Source organism: Staurois parvus, unplaced genomic scaffold (assembly GCF_062004578.1).
Source record: "Staurois parvus isolate SC_StPar_1 unplaced genomic scaffold, SC_StPar_1.0 ptg000084l, whole genome shotgun sequence".
NCBI classification, from domain to species: domain Eukaryota; kingdom Metazoa; phylum Chordata; class Amphibia; order Anura; family Ranidae; genus Staurois; species Staurois parvus.
Window position 1 is genome coordinate 131,204 of NW_028317880.1, and position 21,334 is coordinate 152,537.

At 42.4% G+C, this 21,334-nt stretch overlaps 1 protein-coding gene across 2 annotated transcripts in view; it reads right to left on the reverse strand.

Annotated features, from left to right (window-relative positions):
• PARN (poly(A)-specific ribonuclease) overlaps positions 1 to 21,334 on the reverse strand; it is a 160,133-nt gene that overhangs the window by 91,389 nt on the left and 47,410 nt on the right. For both annotated transcript variants that reach the window (XM_089669927.1, XM_089669926.1), the window contains 7 exons: positions 21,091 to 21,168; positions 20,369 to 20,412; positions 19,682 to 19,724; positions 18,144 to 18,219; positions 12,962 to 13,072; positions 12,810 to 12,879; positions 4,324 to 4,379 (listed from right to left, as the gene is read on the reverse strand). In XM_089669927.1, coding sequence (XP_089526053.1) covers positions 4,324 to 4,379; positions 12,810 to 12,879; positions 12,962 to 13,072; positions 18,144 to 18,219; positions 19,682 to 19,724; positions 20,369 to 20,412; positions 21,091 to 21,168 — 478 coding nt within the window. The remainder of the gene's footprint in view (positions 1 to 4,323; positions 4,380 to 12,809; positions 12,880 to 12,961; positions 13,073 to 18,143; positions 18,220 to 19,681; positions 19,725 to 20,368; positions 20,413 to 21,090; positions 21,169 to 21,334) is intronic.

Here is a 21,334-nt window from a genome sequence, read left to right on the forward strand (position 1 = left end):
ATCTGGTGCCCCCGATTTAGATATTCCACTGTGGACATATTGTCTGACAGGATCGAAGGAAAAGAAGTCCAAAATCTGTCTGTAAAGGCGTTTAAGACCTGACCCACTGCCAACAGCTCTCTGCAACTGAAGGTCGCCTTTTGGTGTGGCTCCCACGGGCCTTGGGCTTTTTGGTCCTCTAGATTAGCCCCGCAGCCCCACTCGCTTGTGTCCGTGGTTACCCGAACTGTGTCCCACGGTCTCCCTTCCCCCAGATTTTGGGGCTGGAGCCACCATCCCAATAAGGTCTTTACACTTTCCTGGAGGGAAGCCCTCTCGTCCAGCAACTGCCCCTTCTTGTTCCAGGTGGATAGAAGAAGGAAATGAAGCTCCCTGGAATGTAATTGTGCCTACTCCACGGCCAGAATGCAGGCTGTCATGAGATCTAGAACACTCATGATGTGCCTCTGGGAGCAATCCAAAACTGCTAACAGTGCGGAGACCGTCCTCACTACCTTTTCGGTCTTCTCTTGGGGTAAAAAGTTTCTGAACTCTTGAGTCCACTACATACCCCAGGAACACCTTGGTTTGGGAGGATGTCAATAAGGACTTCTCCCAATTGACAATCCACCCAAAAGATTCCAAGGTGAGGAACACCTTTTCCAGGTCTCTAGAGAATTGGTGCCGTGAGACTCAAGATCAGATCGTCTAGGTAAGGGATGAGTGAAATTCCTTGAAGGTGTATATAGGCTACTACCTTGGCCAAGACCTTGGTAAATATTCTCGGACTGGCTGCTAGCCCAAAAAAGGGAGGGCTCGGAACTGCCAGTGACTAACACAATTCCCTGAAGATGGCAAAGTGTAAGGCGGCTTGGTATTACAGGGAGATGGGATCGTGAACTTAGGCATCCCTGAGATCCACACGGGCCATAACGACTCCTTTGAGCAGAAGTTTCTGCACACTGTAGATACTTTCCATACGGAACTTCTTGTACCGCAGGAAACCATTCAACCATTATGAGCAAGCAGAATTTCCCTGAAGGCTTTGGGACCACAAAAACATTGGGAAAAAATCCCTGAAAAGGGTGATCCGCTAAATTCCTGATCCCTCCTGAGAGACCCTCTGTGCTGACTTCCCCCCAGAGACAGGACAGAGGCAAAAGGCATGAGGGAAGGGAGTGAAGAGCATTCCAACTGGTACCCCTCCCCTTAACTGCAGGATGTAGGTAATCTTCCCCTATTGCTGAAGTAATCTGGACAGCCTTCCGCCCACCTTGAGGTCTATGTCATTTGGGGTCCTTACTGGTGGGTTTGGAGTCAGAAAAAAGGAAGCTTCCTTTCCGTCTCCCTTTGTTGGCCCATTTCTTGGGAAAGTCCTCCCTAAAGCTTTGCCGGCCCCGATTAAGAGGACATGAAAAAGTCTTCCCCTTACTTTTTTTTTTAAATTTTAGGACCTCTCTCTCGGGATCCTTCCACGCTCTTAAGATCATATCTTTGAGAGTTGGTGCATGGGTAGCACCCTAGCTTGCGACCTCACCAACCCCCTATACATCTTGTCCTGGGCTGAGACCTGCATTGGTGGTTCTGTGATGTCCTCCAAGGCATAGAAAGCCCTTCAATATCTTGCATGGCAAAAAGGTGTCTGCCCGGTCTAGATTCCTCGCTAGCCAGACTAGCGTCTTCCAATCTTCCCCCTTTTCTATGGAGCTTTGGCCAGAAACCTGTCTCCTCTAAGTCTTCCTCCTCTGTGACCTGAGAGGATGACCAAACCTGCAACTGCTTCCCCATCCAAACAAAAAGGGGCTAGCATGGTCTTGCGGGACTATCATTACAATAATCACACCGTTTGGACGGGGTTGGGGGGAGAAAAACGGGGACCTTTAGCTTTAGGTGTCTTGTGGGTGCTCTCCTGGGCAGTTCCACACGGCTCTAAAAAGGAGAGAAACAGGGGACCAGGTTAACATGTATTCCTTTCCCCCCCAGTACACCTGTAGGATATGACCCCCCTCCTCTTCCCCTTCAGCCGAGTCAGACTCCCCACCCGTGGTCTTCTCACTGGCTGCAGCCACTGCCTCTCCTTCCATCCGTCGCCAGGCTCCTGGGTCCACACTCCCAGGGGTAATTCCTGGAGGATCTTCACCAGCCTCATTAGGAAGTACCAACCAGCGCCACCATCTTTAAGGTGGAAGTTCCACAACTGCTGGAAGTCCTACTGAGAACAAGACTTGGCTTGCAGCCTCGCTCCCACTTCTGGCCCTTGGCTCCTATACTGGCGGAACTGACAGCGGTCTCAACCACGGCCACCCACTTACTCTACAGGGGCATGCCACGCGGCTCCACAACTGGCAGAACCCATAGCGGACTACACTGTGGCCGCCCTGCTCACCCTACAGGGGCGCACCATGAGACTCCACATGCTGGTGGGCAGCCTGGTCCTGTCCTGACATGCCTTCCTGTGCCCCGAAAAAAGGGAGGAAGGACGCCCGTTCCTGGAACACCAGGCAAACCTTCCCTGTGCCCGGGAAGCTAAGCTCAACTGGGACCCCTGGAGTGGGTGAGTTACAGCCCGCCCTCCCTGGCTCAGCTGTTTCTCTCTCCCCCCCCCCCCCCCCCCCCCAGGGGAGATCTCCAGCCCCAGGCCTTAAGTCCACAAAAAAAAACCCAAATATTTCGCTGCCAGGGAAACAATCAAAAACTGATGAGTTGAGGGAAGGCCTGGGGGGGGGGGGTTGGGACTTAAAAAAAAAAAAAAAAAAAGGGAAGAAGGTTTTAATGTTAGATACGCTTTTGAGTTAACGTCCAAAACACTTGCCTCTCCTTCAACAGTCAGACGTTCCTTGCGGGAGCCGCATCTTCTACCCAGCTTCTCTTGGGTTGCAACCATCATCATTGGCCAGTGTAGGACAACTTCACCCCTGTGCATGTGCAGGAGTTCTGTCATCCCAATACAACGGATCTGTGCCAAAATGTAAACTGAGTTGCTCTTGCACAGCTCAGTGTAAATTCTAAAGAAGAGCGCAAGCAGGCAGATAGGTTTACTTTGTTATAGAAGAGATATTGTATGTCTCTTCTGCAAGAGAGCCTGCCAGCTTGCAGTCCTTAAAATTGAGACTTCCACTTTAAGGATTGACAGTTTATTTCTGCATAAACAGGTACAAAGTAGAAATGAGAAAAATGCTCTGGTCCATTGGGGATGGGGGGGGGGGCAGGGGCAGGGGAGTACATTACATAGGCTGCAAAGTTAGTTTGCGCAAAAGCACTCAAACATGTAAGCAGCAAATTTATATAGGTCAATTGGAACATGTAACATACTGTATAAAGTAGGTATAATCCCAAATAGGCTGAAATTCATCTGCTCTTAGCACAGGCATGCAGGCAGGAGGGTGTGCTTAGCTGAGAAAACTCCTCCTGAAGGCTCCTGGAATGTATGATATTTGCCTATGCCTGGAAACCAGGAAGTAACTGAAGAAAAGGAAAGTATGTCATATTTACTTGTGTTAAGTTTTTTTCTATCGGTTTGCTAATGCTAGCAGCGTAAGAACTAAACATTGTCAATTTTGATTGAGAGAATGAGGTTCCACTTTGAAATGATAAATACACACTGTCCACAATCCTGCCAGCAGTGCCTCATGCAGCAGGAGAGTTAAAGCAAACATTTTATTGTGTAACACAATAAGGTCTCGTTCACACTTGACTGTTTTACCAACTCTTGCAAAACGCCCCTATAGCGTTTGGCAAGCGTTGGTCCGGCGTTTTTAATGCGCAGCATGCACGGTTCAACGGCGGTTGCTAGGCGTTTGCCGAGCGTTAAAAACGCACCACAAACACCTATAATGAAGTTTGAATGGTGTTACCACTTTGCAAATGCCCCGCAACCGTGTCACAACCGCACGCGCCAGCCGTTTGCGGAGCAGCACCATAGACTAGAATAGGAGGCTTCAACACCTCCCGACTCAACCAGAGGCGTCTGTTTTGCCGCAACGCTACCGCTCCCGTTAGAACAGCACCATGTGCTGCAATGTGCAGAGTTGTCCGAGGCGTTTGGGAAGCGGTAAAAACGCTTCCCAAACGCCTTTCTGCCGCCTGCACACAACGCTAGTGTGAACGTAGCCTAAAACACACAATTTTATATTCCGGTTGTTTTAAAGTGTCTTCGGGGGGGGGGAATTAAAAAAGATATCCATCCATCTCCGTACATAACATAGAATGTACACAGATAGAACCCATGGGTTCTATCAGTTAAAACAAAACTTCGAGTGCAGGGGGTAAAAAACAAAAAAAACAACAAAAAAAAAAACACAAAAAACAACACAGAGCATAGCAAACCGGTAAAAATGTACTTACAGTCTGGTCCCTCTAGATTTAGGTAAGGAATGTCCATAACCCTCATCAAAAACAACCTGAAATGAAGATTAGATAGAGGCTTTATACCAAACTAGAACTGAATTGGTTTTAAATTAAATGTGATGTTTTTAGAAAAGACATTCTGAGTAATGAACACCTGAAGTTGAGAATGACTCAAGACAGCCACAAGCACACACCAGAATCTAAGCCTAGGCTCACATATATGGGTTTTAAAATCGCTCAGTTTTGTAGGATTCTGCTCTGCGAATCGTGGGTGTGCTTGAACAGAATTCTGTTTATAAAGCAATTTTTATATCAGCTGCGTTTTTGATTCTCTTGTCATATCAGCATCTAACAGCCCCCTAAAGTTCACACAAAAACACATTGGAGATAGTCCATTCCCATTGAACTCTATACACTTCAAAACCACATTGCATTCACACAAAATTGCATAGAACCCTTTAGTAAGAATGTAGTGCAGATCAACTGCACATATCTGGGAAAAAAAAAAAGAAAGGACCTATTCCAGACAGCAAATGTTTTATGCCTAACAATGGTTAAGTACTTAAAATTCCATAAATGCATGAGCTTCAGCAAAACTCCTACATAGAGCAATTTTATATTGTGTGTTTGCTTATACTTTTAGGCAGACAACTATGATCCAGTGTAGACAGTCTTCAGGCTTGTGTCAATTGGCAAAACCAGTTTGCTTTGACATCTGTTGACTCTTAATAGCATTCAGAATTGAGCATCCAGTCTTGATGCAAACAAAAATGACAGATAAGTCTTAAATTTTCCGTAAGATCACTGCTGTGCAGACAGGGAGTTTACAGCATTTATGCCTCTCCCACAGGTCATAATTAATGGCATCCCTCTTGCAGTTAAGCACCAACAATGGATCAGACTGCCACTGCAAGTCCTGGATTCCAGATATGCAAAGTAGCCAAAATCAGACAAGTCTTGTCAGTGACAAATCGAAGCTTGTAAACTTACTTTGTGAAGATTCCCACACATTTACTTCCTTGAACTCTGACATTTATTATGAAGCAAGAAACCTATCAACGTGCAGGTGAGCTGCAATTTAAAGTCTATGAAAATGTGTATACAGAGATGTCACAGGAAAGGTTCCACTTCTGTATTGCCAACCCAAGGAAGGAATTAGCCCTGCCGATACACATCGGCCTTGCTGCTCACTCCAGATAGGAGAATCTTTAGACCGCACACTACACCAAAAAACAGAGGGTGCACCAGCCTAGTGCATTAATGTGAGACCACATTATTGTAAAAAAATTATAAATACAATATACTCACAAAAGTGATCAACAAGCATAAAATTAGTCTGACCCCAATGCTGAAAAAAATGCCAATGCAGAGGGCGCTTAGCTTAAGTGTTTCAAGGACAATGCCCTTTTTGCCAGTGTTAAAGCTTTGGATTAGTTTAGCTTCGATGAGTGCATTGCCCTTGAAACACAAGGTATGCCCCTCTTTGGATGCCTGCTTTCAGGGCTGGTGCTTCCACTAGGCAAACTAGGCAGCTGCCTAGGTTACACTGCCACCTAGGGACACCTGGGCGCAGCACAGGCTGGCACTCTGCAGAAATGAATTCATACAAGAGGTCCATGGGCCACACAGAGTCCCCCTCTCCTCACCCAGGGAATGACAGTATCTATAATCTGCAAAATTGTCTCTCAGCCTGTCCACACACGTGTGTGCAGGCGCGTGTGTACACACACACACACACACACACACACACACACACACACACACACGTGAAGTGGTGGCTCCCCCTAGGATGGGAAGTGATAACATTAGCCCAGTACCCAGGCGGTCAGCAGTCTCCGATTGGAGGATCGGTCCGTACATCTCCGTTACACACGATTCTACAGCTGTAACAGGAAGCTGGCTGGTGACTGAATGGGGCATTTCCAGAGCAGGCTCCACCATCTACACAATTGGAGCCAATCAATGGGCGGAGTGGGCTCTGGTTTCAGGGTTAACCCTATGTGAGGATGATCAGGGCCTGTTGTGTACGAGAGGAAAGTGGTATAGTGCTGGGAGACTGCCTGCCCTCACAGAGTGGCCGCCTGGACTCCACATCCGGACAGGAGCGATCAAAGGTGAACCAAGCCTAGGAGGATGGTGGGTCATGGAAGTGATGGGGGCGGATAATGGTCAGGGTGAAGGGAGCAGATGCTGATTGATCGTGTGGGATGGCGCCACATCATGAATGATCCTTCAGTTGAGTGGAGGGGCAGCAGAGGGGGGGGGGGGGCGATGCCAGGTGTTTGGGGCCAATGTAGCACCTTCCAGTGTTCCTTGCAGACTCCATCCCTTACTGCAAGACTACTGATGGCTGCTGAACACTGGAGTTTAACTTTTTTTTCTTTGTCTGATTGGTTAATACAGTTAATTTATATTTGATTAACCTTCCTAGCGGTAATCCCAAGTGTGGCTTGGGGTTAATTTACAGTACCAAAAGCAGTAACCCCGAGCCACACTCTGGATTACACTGTAGTTCTTGTCTTGCGATCCCTCGATGTCCTCCGCTGTGTCCTCCGGCCAATGCTGGCATCCATATTCCGGGTTCTCTTCCCTGCGAGAGTTGGTACGCAGGGGGGGCGGAACTGGCGGGAGATTCAAAAAAGTAAATCATGACACAGAATACATTGTAATCTGTTAGTATTACATTACTGTATCAAACCATTTCACCTCAGTTTTGTCCCTAGTGCTTTGTCCTGTGCCCTGCCTGCACTTTTACCGTTCTGCCTGGAAACTAGAGTACGTCCATGGCATCCAAAAAGCATCCCTTAGGTCAAGAGCGGTTTTAGACCAGCTAGAAGACAGCGATTGCGAATTAGAATCACTTGCAGAATTAAGGGATAGTGATTTGTGGGGAAATTTGTCATCAGACACTGAGTGACAACAGTGACGATTCTGCGACTGAGCCCAGTGCTGTGCTAACTTGGTGCTCTATTTCAAATTTCAGTGTTTTTGGTTTGATTACATTATTGAATTAAAATTATATTATTTATTAAGAAAATAATTGTTTTTTCACACAATTATATTATATTTTCGGGTTTCAAACTTTATCATACCCAAGATGTTTACTAGACTCTTGTTAGGACAGATTTAAGTTAGTTATTCCTAAGAATTACAGGCCTACAATATACAACATAATTTCCATGCAAAACAATGTACCATTTTGACATTCAAAAATATTGACATAATTAGTCACTGTAAGCACACTGCTTTGCATGGCTGCGCACAGCCATGCAAAGCAGTGTGCCAGAGCTGACAGGAAGGAGAACTATTTTGTTTACTAACAGTTCTCTCCACCCGGAGGAGATGATCAGCAATCACGGGGCACCAGAGAATAATGACCATCCGGGACCCAATGATTGACGGCTACAGCTGCAAATGGCAGTGCGGTTAAGGTGCATGCCCCCTACCCAGAAATGCAAAATCTCCCTCTCATTACACACAGCTGCCGCCCTGTAGCAATATTTCTGCTATGGGGTGGAGCTGAACCAGTTATTGGTTCTGTTTAATATTTTCAAATCTTGTTTTTGTTTTTTTTTGGGGGGTGGTGGGGGGTGCAAGCAGCTAGCTTGTGGTTATTCACTTTCCTGGGTATGTTAGATTTATATTTTTAAACAATAAAGTGGTCTCACAATAATGAACTAGGCTGGTGTTTTTGTTTTTTTTGTTTTTTACACACACATTTACCATGTCTTTTAAATAGGCAGTGTTGTGACACAGAATTCATAGAACCCATCTTCTGAACTACAGAGGTGCTGATTGAAGGAGTTTTCAAGTCGATTTCAGGTGAAATGAATACAAGAATCACCAATTCCACAGTGTATGCTGTGACTATAGAACTCTTAAATCCAAGCATAGCCAGGCATTTATTACAGAAGCAGGGTTATCAATGGCAACACCCATACTTCAAGACAGGTGTACTTTAAAAACAGGAAAGCAAGAATACACCAACTTAAGGGGAAAGAGGTTTTTGTATTAATTTTGCAGCTTAATTGCCATTTCTCACACAGAGGACTACTGGAACCTAAACCTGTTAATAAGACTTGTGAAAGCACATGTATTGTTAGCACTACATTACTGCAGATTTATAGCTAGGCTGTATTTGCAATGTTGTCTGGAGAGGATTTGCTACTGCTTTGCAGAGCTAGAAAAACTGACACATGAGGCCAGTAAAAGGTAGTACCAGATCTACAGGAAACGTTCCACAAGTATCCTGGGAGGACTAGGATTTATTTTAGATTCTCTGCAAATAGGTCAGCATTCATATTACGTGCATGAAGTAATCGAATATAATCCAATAGTTTCTCTTTTTTCTTCAAATACTTAACACATACAGGGAATGCAAACTGCAGTAACCTATAGCAAAAACATATGCTTATCGTAGATTTATATTTACTTCCAATAGGTTGTGGAGGATTACTGCTCTATGCACATACTCCATGGTTTTTGCACTTCATAGCTGTAAAATGTCAAAACTACTTCATGGCAAGCACATCTGTATCTTAACGGAATGCCAGATAAAACACTGGATTTATGACAAACATGCTATTAGAATAGCTAGTTGTACTTGCCTTTAAGTTCCATTAATTTTGCACATCTGATTTTGAAAAATTGCAAACTACAACATTTAAACCAATAGATATAAACTGATAAAACATCAGTGCAGCGCTATCAATAGTATATGAACTTCATTGCATTGGTTAATCGTAAAGTGGTTCTCAGAAGCAGCATCAATGATAAATAAATTAGTTAATAAAAGATGTAGATACATCTAATGTGCAGCACCAGTAAAACTTCCTCTGCTGTAATACGCTTGACTGGTAAAAATAGCAGAAATGCGCACTCACCGACCGCGCATTAGGATTGCGCATGTGAATAATCAACGGAGGTGGATAACACCGGATAGATAGCAGGACATCCCTCTAGGATATGGATCATCCAACTTAGGTGAAATGGTATACAACAGGGCTCAGAGGTCTCCTTAATGTCGGATGAACAGCCTGGGTAGATGGATGCTTTCCTCTGGATAAAAATGCTGCTGTGGATCTGAAACCCTCAATAGAGGGTTAAAACAAAGAGGGAGTGCCCATAGTGTAGTAGGTAATGTTTTATTCCAGAATAAAAATGTAGAATGGGTACAGGTACAAATATATGTTAAAAATGAATAGACAGGGATAGTGTACTGACCCTAGAGTAAAATGGCCGCCAGACCTCCTCGTGGTTGCGAGGGTGTATGACGACACACGTGCTGTCGGAATAAAACATTACCTACTACACTATGGGCACTCCCTCTTTGTTTTAACCCTCTATTGAGGGTTTCAGATCCACAGCAGCATTTTTTATCCAGAGTAAAGAATCCATCTACCCAGGCTGTTCATCCGACATTAAGGAGACCTCTGAGCCCTGTTGTATACCATTTCACCCAAGTTGGATGATCCATATCCTAGAGGGATGTCCCGCTATCTATCCGGTGTTATCCACCTCAGTTGATTATTCACATGCGCATTCCTAATGCGCGGTCGGTGAGTGCGCATTTCTGCTATTTTTACCAGTCAAGCGTATTACAGCAGAGGAAGTTTTACTGGTGCCGCACATTTGTTGTATCCCATGAACTCTACATCTTTTATTATTAACTAATTTATTTATCATTGATGCTGCTTCTGAGAACCACTATATGAACTTCAATGCATTGATTAATCGTATACGATTGATAGCGCTGCACTGATGTTTTATTTATTATTATACAAGGATTATGTGATTCCTTTAGTGTTCTAGCTGCTACTCGTATGAGCGCTCGCTTCATTTTAGCATTTCCAATAGTTATAAACTGCACATTCCCTCTGTTATTGAACAGGGAATATTTTGCAAGTTTTTGTAGGTCTCTGTGCTCAAAAGGAACAGAGAGATGGTTGAGAGTTAGGGCTTTTGTAGACAGAAGCAATGATCTTAATGTTAGTAAGCATGTTGTATGATGTTCCCTCTTCAACAAAGTGACACTGTAGGGGAGAGAAATGTTCCGTAGCTTCCTCCGTTGCCTCAAAATAAATTTTTATTTCCTTCTGTATACTCTAGGACTGGCATATCAAGGCCCAACTCAAATTGATAAATATGAGTAGGATAAGAGGCAGGGCATTGGAGCCTTGGACAAAAATGACTGTATTAAAGGCGCAATCTGTCCAAGGAATTGTGACAGATGCAGAAAATTCTGCTTTTGTCAAGTAGGCCGCTTGTGCCAGAAATGGAGCTAGAATCGGATGCAAATACGGGTATTAAAAGTAGATCCTGCTCCGAAGCAAGGGGCCCGTTATCACCTTGAGTGTTGTGTGGGCCTTAAGCCAAGTGAATGTTCATCTGCTGTTTACAATTGGCTCCCTTTCCCCTGGTCTCTGCCATAGCCACAAGTGAGGATAATCCCCTGTGAGGTACTCAAGAGTACAGAACCGTGGATAGGTTGTCACGTACACTTTGTCGCCATACTTGTCCTAAAGTGTAGGCTTCCCTGCAATAAATCTTCATGGTGAAAGGGCACAAGTACCTTACAAGAGCTCTAGGAAAAAAAAGTGGCGTTTAAAGTGTGCGACCAGTGGTGTGATGTACTGTATGTAATCAATGTTACATGAAACTCAACTTCGGTGTAATATATACAAGTCCATTGTATTTGCATTCTAGGTTTTTTGTAGAATTAGGCTCAACCATACTACAAAGGAAGTGGATTTCAGTTCCGGTAGCTGCACCAAGAGAAGTCTCCACCCTATCACCGGTCTAGCAGAATTGCAATATATAGGGATGGCTCCAAGTCATTTGTCAAACAGACCTAAGCTACAACAGCACAAATGGAGTGGATAGGTGTGGGTTGGGGATAATTATACATACTGAGGCAATGTATTATAAATTCATGCTGTATTATGCTTTTACCAGATTTGTGATAAAGAAAAAAAAAAAAACAAAAAAAAAAAAAACAAATAAATATATATATATATTTTTTTTTTTTTTTTTTTTAAAGACTTTGTTGGGTACCTTAACCACTTGCCCTCCATAAAGGTTTTACTCCCTTCATGACCAGGCATTTTCAGCTATTCAGCATTGTGGTAAACTGGCAATTGCGCAGTCATGTAACACTGTACCCAAATTAAATTTAATACACAAATAGGCTTTCTTTTGGTATTTGATGAGCACTGGGTTTTTTATTCTTTATTATATACATTTAAAAAAAAAATTATTTTTTGAAGTTCTAATTTTGGGGAAAATTAAGAAAACAAAATTGTTTTTTCACAGTTATTGCTTATACAGTTATCGTCAATGTATAAGCAATAGTTTTAGTGGTCATGAATTGGTTATAATTCATGAACAGCTTGCCTATGGTTGTGATCTGTGATTAGCTACAGCTAATCACATGGTACAGGTAGCCAGGTACCATGTGATTACTGAGGGCCAATCACAGATCAACAGTAAATAGCTTTCCATTCATGAACACCTTTTATTAAACAGGTTATTTACATTATGTGATCGCTATTACCATTCCTAGTGATCACATGATACCCGTTCATGATACCAAAGTCAGAACAATAAAATTTTGGGGTCCCTGGAGATTGGAAGAGGAATTAAAGATCCACAAATTTTAAATAACCAATTTCACTGTAAGGAAAATCTACTAGAGTACAGATTTCAGACTGTTAAGCATCCACAACCTTCTGAGGGACACAGCTCTCTTAATCTTTGAACACCACCACAATAATGAACACCAGATTCTAGATATCTAGGCTGAAGTTCCACCTGCAAGCTTCCCTAAGGAGGTTCTATTCACTGGCACCTAATCTGCAAAACAGGATTCTAATTTTATGGGTTTGAAAAAAGGGTGAATGTAGGGGGTATACTTTTTATGCAAGTCTGCATTTTCCCTAATTTAGATAATGAACATGAAGTCACCCATGCCAATTGTGTGTAATCACTTATCTGAAGGCATGGTTTGAATGAAGATCTAAAGTCAAATATTTCCAGGGGGTGTTCTTAAATTTTCTCATGACAGCATGTTCTTGTGTACCCACTCTTATATTCAACTGTCAGTTGAACACCCCCACCCCAAAGAAAACACATTAGAATGCCATTATCCTCAAAATAGCTCCTTTATGTTTAGAAGGCCAATGCTTGTAATCAGCTGATGCTGTTCCCAGTATGCCATCCCATGTGTATTACAAACTCAGCTGTAACTAGAAGCTCAGTTTCTTATAAAGAAGCAATCCTTAGACCTAAGCTTCTGGTGTGCACCACTGGCATCAAGGGCAAATCACCAGAAGTACAGTTTTGAAAACACTGACTAATGCCAGAGCAGCTTTGTCAGTAATGCCCATTATAAATAGCACGGCATATTCAGAATTATTAACCGCTAAGTCTAGGTTAATTTACTTGATGTAGGTATTAAAAGCTACAACATGGTCTCAAGAACTTACTTGTTAAAAAATGGGTGGATGAGTTTTGATTGAGCTGATATATGCCCTTTTGGTGGACTCAAAAATGAACCTGATGAGAGAGAGCAAGCATTAATTCAAGAGGTGCAACGGTGTATGACAATACAAAGAAACTTGATAATCTGGTCACTTACCGAGATAGTTAGCCATTGATACAAAGCACAATCCTGTGATGTAGGCATCATAACCAGCTTCATGTAGTTGCTCTGAGCTTGTGTTGTAGCTTGGAAAGCCTTCGGCACTATCTGAAAGAAGCACAAGACTTTTAAAAAAAAAATTGCCTTATTATAAAACACTTTAAAATAAAGCCAACCCTACTAAACATGTACCCCACAACAAGTCCTGTTCAGAGGACTTCCACAAAGGTTACCGCTATGGAACGTGATATGCTAGTATTCTAGCATTAATACATATGTTACTATACTGAAAGTTCTAAAGCCAAGGCATATTTGGCTGTTCTTGTGCCATGGTGTTAGGTTGGCACCAAATAATAACTGAACTGGCACCAAAGAATCACTGAACTGTCAGACGTAGAAAGCACTCCAAGTGACAGTAACTATTTTGCAGCCATCTTTAAAAGGCAATTTTACACAAGCTTACACCCCTGTACCCAGTTCACACATTTGCTGTAATCTTTACCCACTCCTGTGGACATTCTCAAGTAGAAATCTCCATAGGATTGAACATTGTGGTGCAATGAAAAACCAAAACACAGAGCCAAAATTACACTTGAGTTAAAAACAAAGAAACTAAAATGTGTCAGAATGGCTTAATCAAAGCCAATTCCTTTAAGCAATTCAGTTATTCGTTTGCGTTTAAAAAAAAAAAAAAAAAAGCCAGAAATAAAACAAAGTGAGGTTTTACTTCAACCTAAGTGGGATTAAGAAACTGATACCAATAAGTACAAATCTAATTTTTTTAAACAATTCCTGGCTCAAAAATTAATCGCCAAGTAATTGTGGACTGCAACCAAATAGTTCTACTGCCTCAAAATTTTGCAGGGAAAACAGGAAACCCTCTTAAAAGGTTTTGTGGTATCTGATGATGATTGCAAACTTCTATGACCCTATCACCCCCTACATCTAAATATAAAAAAAGTTTTTTTACTCTAGTGTGAAGGCTTTTGTGCTTGGTATTCGTACAGCTAGATGAAGCCCCTAAACCAGTTTCAACTTTTACTCAATGATACTAATAACCTTTAAGTCTTCTTCTTCAGTAAAATAAACAAGAATGTGCAAAAACCACAGAAAATAAGCTCCTTTATAGGGTAATTTTTCACTTCTTTATTATTTAAAAACACACAGTACTAGAAAAGTCATATAGATAAAAGGTGCTCATTTTTCAATATACTAGGTTTTAAAAAGACCCTGGCAAGTCTAGAATTCTCTATTTTCACCTTAGACATGCTTGATTACATTTTAGATTAAAGCAGTTCAATATTGTTTTATGGTCACCATACACATTGCAACAATCTTAGATCTTTTAGAATTATTAAAAGGCACCTAATATGTACCTATCCAAACTAGCCAATCAATTTTTATTGCAATTAATCAGTAAGGCCCATGCACTATATAGCTGTTGGTAGATCGAAATGGAGATAGTACATATTATACAGATTGAGGTTTGTAAGATTTACAGTAAAAACAGTGCTTGAAAGTTATATTGGCGGCAATTCCCTAAAAAGGTTACCACATGTGATATGAAGGTCACGTGACAGATGAATTGACTTATCTCACACAATATTTCTGAAAAATTACACAATTCATCACAATAAAATATCTAATGTGAGGTAAATACTGCCCATTTGTTAAAATATTGAAATAACCGCAAAAAAAAAAAAAAATTAAAGCCAATTCACCAAAAACACACTTTAGTTATTTGTCACCTGGTGTTTGCTGGCAGTATTTTAGAAATGTATAAAATTAGAGGAATTTTGCACTGACCAGCAAGTGAAAAGTATACCATCTATCAGTGTGAAAATGTTCTACACGGAGTTCATGAATGTAAATAAACGTTAACATTTGCAATTAATTTTTATCAGAGTGAGATTGTGAATGAGAGCACACTAGAATGTTTTCATAGTTTCACAATATTCTCTTGTGGGTCACAGGACTGCACTTCCATGACCCATAGCCAGCTTCCAGCTGACATGACAGAGCTGCTCCATGCTCTGGAAGGATCCCGACAATATTATCAGGATTCACTTAGCTGCTTGATTGACACTTGGCTCTGGCTCCCGGTGTGTGGCTGAGAGAGCCAGAGCCAGCTGTGCCAGCCCTCTTTCCCAGCCCAGTGCTCTAGTGAACTAAATTTAATATACACAGAGTAACAGACTCAAACTGCTAAAACTTTGGCCTGGTATCTATGACCTGTGGTCATGAAAGTATTAAAATGGAAAGTACAGTATTTTTCAACAAGCACGTATGCATTTTAGTTTATAATTACAGTGTTTAGCTTTCATTCATACAGTAAGAATTTTACATTTTTGTAGGCTTGATCTTCCATACTGTTGCCATTGTGTTTAATTTAAAGACTGTAGATTAGCCAGGGTAGAGTAGCTTCTTAAATGAATTTGCCCAACAAATGCAGGAAAGAGGATATCCACCACACATGGAATGCAATACTTTCAATAGCAGAATTAGACTTTCAATGTCTGATAAAAATACAACTACCCAATATACATATAAAAGTAAAAGTTGTAACAGTGTAACAAGGTTTTAAAGCTGTAGCATATAGGATTTTAAATGGTCTCAAATAAGATGTGTGTCTGACCTTTCAGTTGTCTCCAGCTTGGGTATATACTGGTCAGGGTCCTGGAGTTTAGAAGTTTTAGAGTATTGGGTGGGATGAAGCTTTCAACCCTGGGTTCTCGTTTTATGGACAACAAGAACATAGCCCTTTTAGTATGGGGACAACTATGGTTCAGGGCTCCATCCTCCTAGGGACACTGCTTGCTGTCAGGGAGCAGCAGGTGCATGGATACAATTAAGGATGTCTGTGTCTGCAGGCCGACATCTGGAGTTTTCATTGCTGCAGGAGCGGTGTGAATACCATTGTGTTCTAGTTTGAGAGTCCGCATTCAAGGCTGGGAACTGTGTAGCCCAAGGTGGGCTGCTATATTCCCAGGAAGCAGTTTTTGCTTTGAATGCTGCAAGAAGCTGTAACCCCTGTGCGGGTATCCTGATGTAAGAAACCTTTCCATTACCGTATATACTCGAGTATAAGCCAACCCGAATATAAGCCGAGGTACCTAATTTTACCACAAAAAAACTGGGAAAAACTATTGACTCGAGTATAAGCCGAGGGTGGGAACACCAGTGGGAGGAATAGTGCCCCATCATTGGTGTCAGTGGGAGGAATAGCGCCCCATCATTGGTGTCAGTGGGAGGAATAGCGCCCCATCATTGGTGTCAGTGGGAGGAATAGCGCCCCATCATTGGTGTCAGTGGGAGGAATAGCGCCCCATCATTGGTGTCAGTGGGAGGAATAGCGCCCCATCATTGGTGTCAGTGGGAGGAATAGCGCCCCATCATTGGTGTCAGTGGGAGGAATAGCGCCCCATCATTGGTGTCAGTGGGAGGAATAGCGCCCCATCATTGGTGTCAGTGGGAGGAATAGCGCCCCATCATTGGTGTCAGTGGGAGGAATAGCGCCCCATCATTGGTGTCAGTGGGAGGAATAGCGCCCCATCATTGGTGTCAGTGGGAGGAATAGCGCCCCATCATTGGTGTCAGTGGGAGGAATAGCGCCCCATCATTGGTGTCAGTGGGAGGAATAGCGCCCCATCATTGGTGTCAGTGGGAGGAATAGCGCCCCATCATTGGTGTCAGTGGGAGGAATAGCGCCCCATCATTGGTGTCAGTGGGAGGAATAGCGCCCCATCATTGGTGTCAGTGGGAGGAATAGCGCCCCATCATTGGTGTCAGTGGGAGGAATAGCGCCCCATCATTGGTGTCAGTGGGAGGAATAGCGCCCCATCATTGGTGTCAGTGGGAGGAATAGCGCCCCATCATTGGTGTCAGTGGGAGGAATAGCGCCCCATCATTGGTGTCAGTGGGAGGAATAGCGCCCCATCATTGGTGTCAGTGGGAGGAATAGCGCCCCATCATTGGTATCAGTGGCAGGAATAGTGCCCCATCATTGGTGTCAGTGGGAGGAATAGTGTCCCAACATTGGTGTCAGTGGGGGGGGTGGAGGAATAGTGCCCCATCGTTGCTGTCAGTGGGGGGGGGGAGGAATAGTATCCCATGATTGGTGTCAGTGGGGGGTGGAATAGTGCCCCATCATTGGTGTCAGTGGGGGGGGGGGGGGGGAGGAAAAGTGCCCCATCATTGGTATCAGTGACACCAATGATGGGGCACTATTCCTCCCACTGACACTTGCTGACCCCTGTTCCAGTATGGTGCTGCTGCAGCCAGCATATGTGGTTGCAGCAGCACCTAAGCACGGCACACTTACCTGCATCTCCTTCACTCGATTTTCACGGGGCCGCTCAGCTCCGCCTCCTCGCCAGTGATTGGCCGCCTGGTGTGCCTTTCCTGAGCTACAGTTCTGGCGGCCAATCACCGGTGAGAAGGCGGAGCCGAGCAGCCGCGCGAACATCTAGTGGACGAACCGAATGAAGGAGCAGCCGCGCTTCCTGGACCGGATCGTTGTGGGACCGGAGCCAGTTAAGACAGCAGCCCCCTGCAGACGTTGACTCGAGTATAAGCCGAGGGGGCCGTTTTCCAGCACAAAAAATGTGCTGAAAAACTCGGCTTATACTCGAGTATATACGGTACTTTTAAATAAAAGTGGGAAAAGAAAGCCCTGAAATGTACTTCACTGGCTGGACTGAATAAAGCACCTGACAACAAATTAGAAATTTTCTCCTTCACCAAAAACTCCCAGAGGAGTTTCCCTTTGATATGTAGTCATGTACAGTGACAAGCTGAAAACCCAAGCTTCAATCACTGTAGACCAATCTCTTTACCTTATACCGAATATACCTTTCTACAGCATATCAGGCTGCCCTAAAAGCACTAAACCGTAATAATTGTAATGTATAAAAATAATACCCATAAGAAAATTGAAAAACTGCTGGAAAGACAGTGACATACTTTCATCTTAAAGCAGGACTTACAAATTGGATCTTGAGCAACTGCCATTATATACAACTAAAATAGAAAGATGTGCTTATACACCATAAATAAATGTAATGGTTTTATGAAATCTTGCGGCGCTCGGTTATTGAAAATGCAGTTTATTAAACACAAGCCAAATGCATATTTTAAATAGGTATAGTTGACAGAAGCCAACTGATTCTTGAATTCTTACCAACTTTAGGAGGTTTGAAAGGAGCCTCTTTTAATCTCTTTTCCAATTCAGCAAGGGATGTGTTATAAATAATTTCCTAGGTGTACATAAAGAAGGAACAATTAATTCCAGATGTACATTGCTTAACATCAAAGCCAACTGCTGTATTTGGTCTGCTTGGCTGCTATCATGTGGATGTAAAAAGTATAACAAAAACACCAACCTATATAACCAGACCATTTTTAGTACTGCTATAGTTTGACTGGCGATTATTACCATAATTCAACACGTACCCAAATTTAATGGATTGTAAAGTTTTTTTGGTGGCATTTAATAACCAATTTAAAGATTTTACTTTTAAAAAAAAAAAAAAAAAAAAAAAAAAAGAGAAGAAGACCAAAAACTATTACCCTTACTTTCTGCTAAAAGCAAAATACAAGGATAGCACTAAAACCCCAGAAATGATCCCAACCCGCCCCTTTTTTTCCCCCCTCATAGATACCCCAAGGTCACCGCTGTCAGAGAAGGAAAGGTTAAATCTTGCAAGGGTTTTTAAACTATCTGTACCCCTCTGACTTCAACAAAATGATTGCACAAGCTTTCTTCTCGGGTCATCTAATTCTCTGGGTGCCATAGAAAGCCCATCTAACTCAGTAAGTAAAGCATGGATAGAAGCATAAAACAGCACTCCATGAAAGTCATCCTATCATGTCTCTCTGATGCATTTCACGCCAACTGGGCTATAAGCCCATCAGGGTGAAATGCATCAGTGGGGTGTGGCTTAAGGCAGGGATCGTGTCGAAGTTGGCTACTTTGATCCTTATTCCTGCCAACTGCAACTCTAATGCAAACGTTTCACTTTCAGCCCTGCTAGCAACTGTCACTTGGACAGAATTGAGAAGATCTGTAATGCAAAAACTAAAAATAGAAACCTGTTCTGCAATCCTTCACATGCTTTACTTAAAGGAAAAGTTAACCTTTGGAATAGGTTATATGTTCCACCTGTTTTTAGAGAGAAACACGTTTCAGCATCTACACCCCAACAATCTAAAATCCCCCCCACCCCCTGGCTACTCCCCATGACAGCGGGTGGGTATATCTTCACCCCACACCCGCTGTCACAATTTAAAAACAGCGTGACCATGAAGGGCTCTGCCCATTCAGCCAAGTCATTCCTTCAGTTTCCGGTGCATGCATAGCCTACAAGAACTATCAACCATTGTGGCTGACAGCTTGTAGTTAGTACAAGGGCGCCAGGTAGAGCTCACACCTGCAACGCTCTGCAGGCTCTTAAGGGGAAAAAAAAAATTTTAATCTGCAAAAAAAAAAAAAAAAAATTTTTTAAAAAAAGGTGAACTCAATCCATTAATTCAAAAGTTGTGTCAAGGATTACACTTTATTCTAAAGTAGTACATCCGGCAACATGCTATGGATTCAAGCAAAATTGCCATTAACATTTGTTTTAGTAGTTCATATTTGCTTTAGCACCTCAACTACATGCAGAACTCTATATAATGGAGCCAAACTATTCAATAAAAAAGTAAATATTGGAATGTTACCTTAAAAGGTTGTGTAGTTGCCATAAGCTTGGTATCCAGGACTCTGAAAGACAGATTAGCCGACTTGAAAATGGAAGGAAAACGATAGACTAAGTCTTCCATGAAACAATTACTTAAACAGGAGTGATTAAAAGATATTGTACCCTCCATTACCCATTTGATCCCTACTGACAGCACTCACTCGTTTTGGTTGAAAATGAAAGGAGAAAAAAAAAAAAAAAAAAAAAAGAAGAAGACCCTATCCCATAAAAGTTATTTTTAGGGAAGGAGGAGAAAAAAAAACAAAAAAAAAAAAAACAAAAAAACGCAACATCTCCCTCCCTCAGGTGCACATATCTCCAGGTCTGGTCCTTTTAAAAAGTTGTAAGCATACAGTGAAATTCCAATTAGGCGGTTACAGTTAACAGCACTGCATAGTTCCATTTTTCTGGACCACAGAACACTCTCCCCCGCCCCACCAACATAAGGGGGTGTTTTGTATCATCCCCATCTCTAATAACATAATGGGCATGTTCTGTAGTTGCGTTCACTATAAATCTCAGTGCAGCCGAGGCACTGTGTTAGCTGAAAACTGAAATTTTGGAGCTTAAGCCGGCCAGCAAACTTCAGTTCATAAATACTTTATAAAATTGTTACAAGTAAATGGTCACAACTAAATTATTGCTAGAAAAGATTAAGAAAGCTCACCTTGGAAATACGCAGGTTGTGACTTCTTTAAACTCATTTAATTCCTACCAAAAAAGCCAAACAATAGTACAAAGGTAAATGCTTAAAAATAAAAAAAAAAAGCCCCCCCCCCAAAAAAAAAGTTTCACATTCATGCTCCCAAAAACAGAGTATGAAATTTCCAAGTCAATTTTTTATAAATAGATTTTTCGATAGTATGGAAGTGTTAGGCAGCCCATACAATGTTTTTTGTTCAACCAGATTGAATGAAAAACAGAGCTGATGTAGATGGGGAATCACTTTTGCTGTGCTATTTATTGAATTCTGACAGCAAGGAGCCTTCCCAGTCATCTGAATAGACTGACCAATGCTGCCAGCTATCTCTGGTGCATGGATTGCTCAGGAAAAACCCAACAGGCTGGTTGTACACAAGTCGATCAACACTGGGTAAAATTATTCATCGTTACCTGGACAAAAAGTGACGGGAAATCCATATGGGGCTCCAAAATTGCAACAGCAACATGAACAGAAAGTGAAAGCAAAGTCTAACGGAGCCCATAGCAGCAGTACAAGTCCGGCAGGAGTCCTAACCCTCCCCCACTGTATATGCAAGATTTAGCAAAACCTACCGTTTAAATAAAAAGCATAGATTTCCATAGAATTTTTGTATAAAATTAAACAGCTCTATTTTTGTAATTTTCAAATAATGAAAGGCTGAGGTCCAGAGGTGGACTACTACTTACATCAGGTAACTGACAAAAGAACTGGTGTATCGTGTGCATAACATCCAACAGCATATTGTGCCCAACCACAAGCTTACCCTACAAAAAGGCAAAGCAAAAAACAATGAATTCTATTAAATGGTTTATGCCAGTTAGACATGAAAATTCTACATTTGAACAAATTTAATACAGTCTACTGTCAAAACTTATCCTCTGCATTCACCTGTCGTGTAAAATCCCTATAGTTGTTGTTATACACACATTT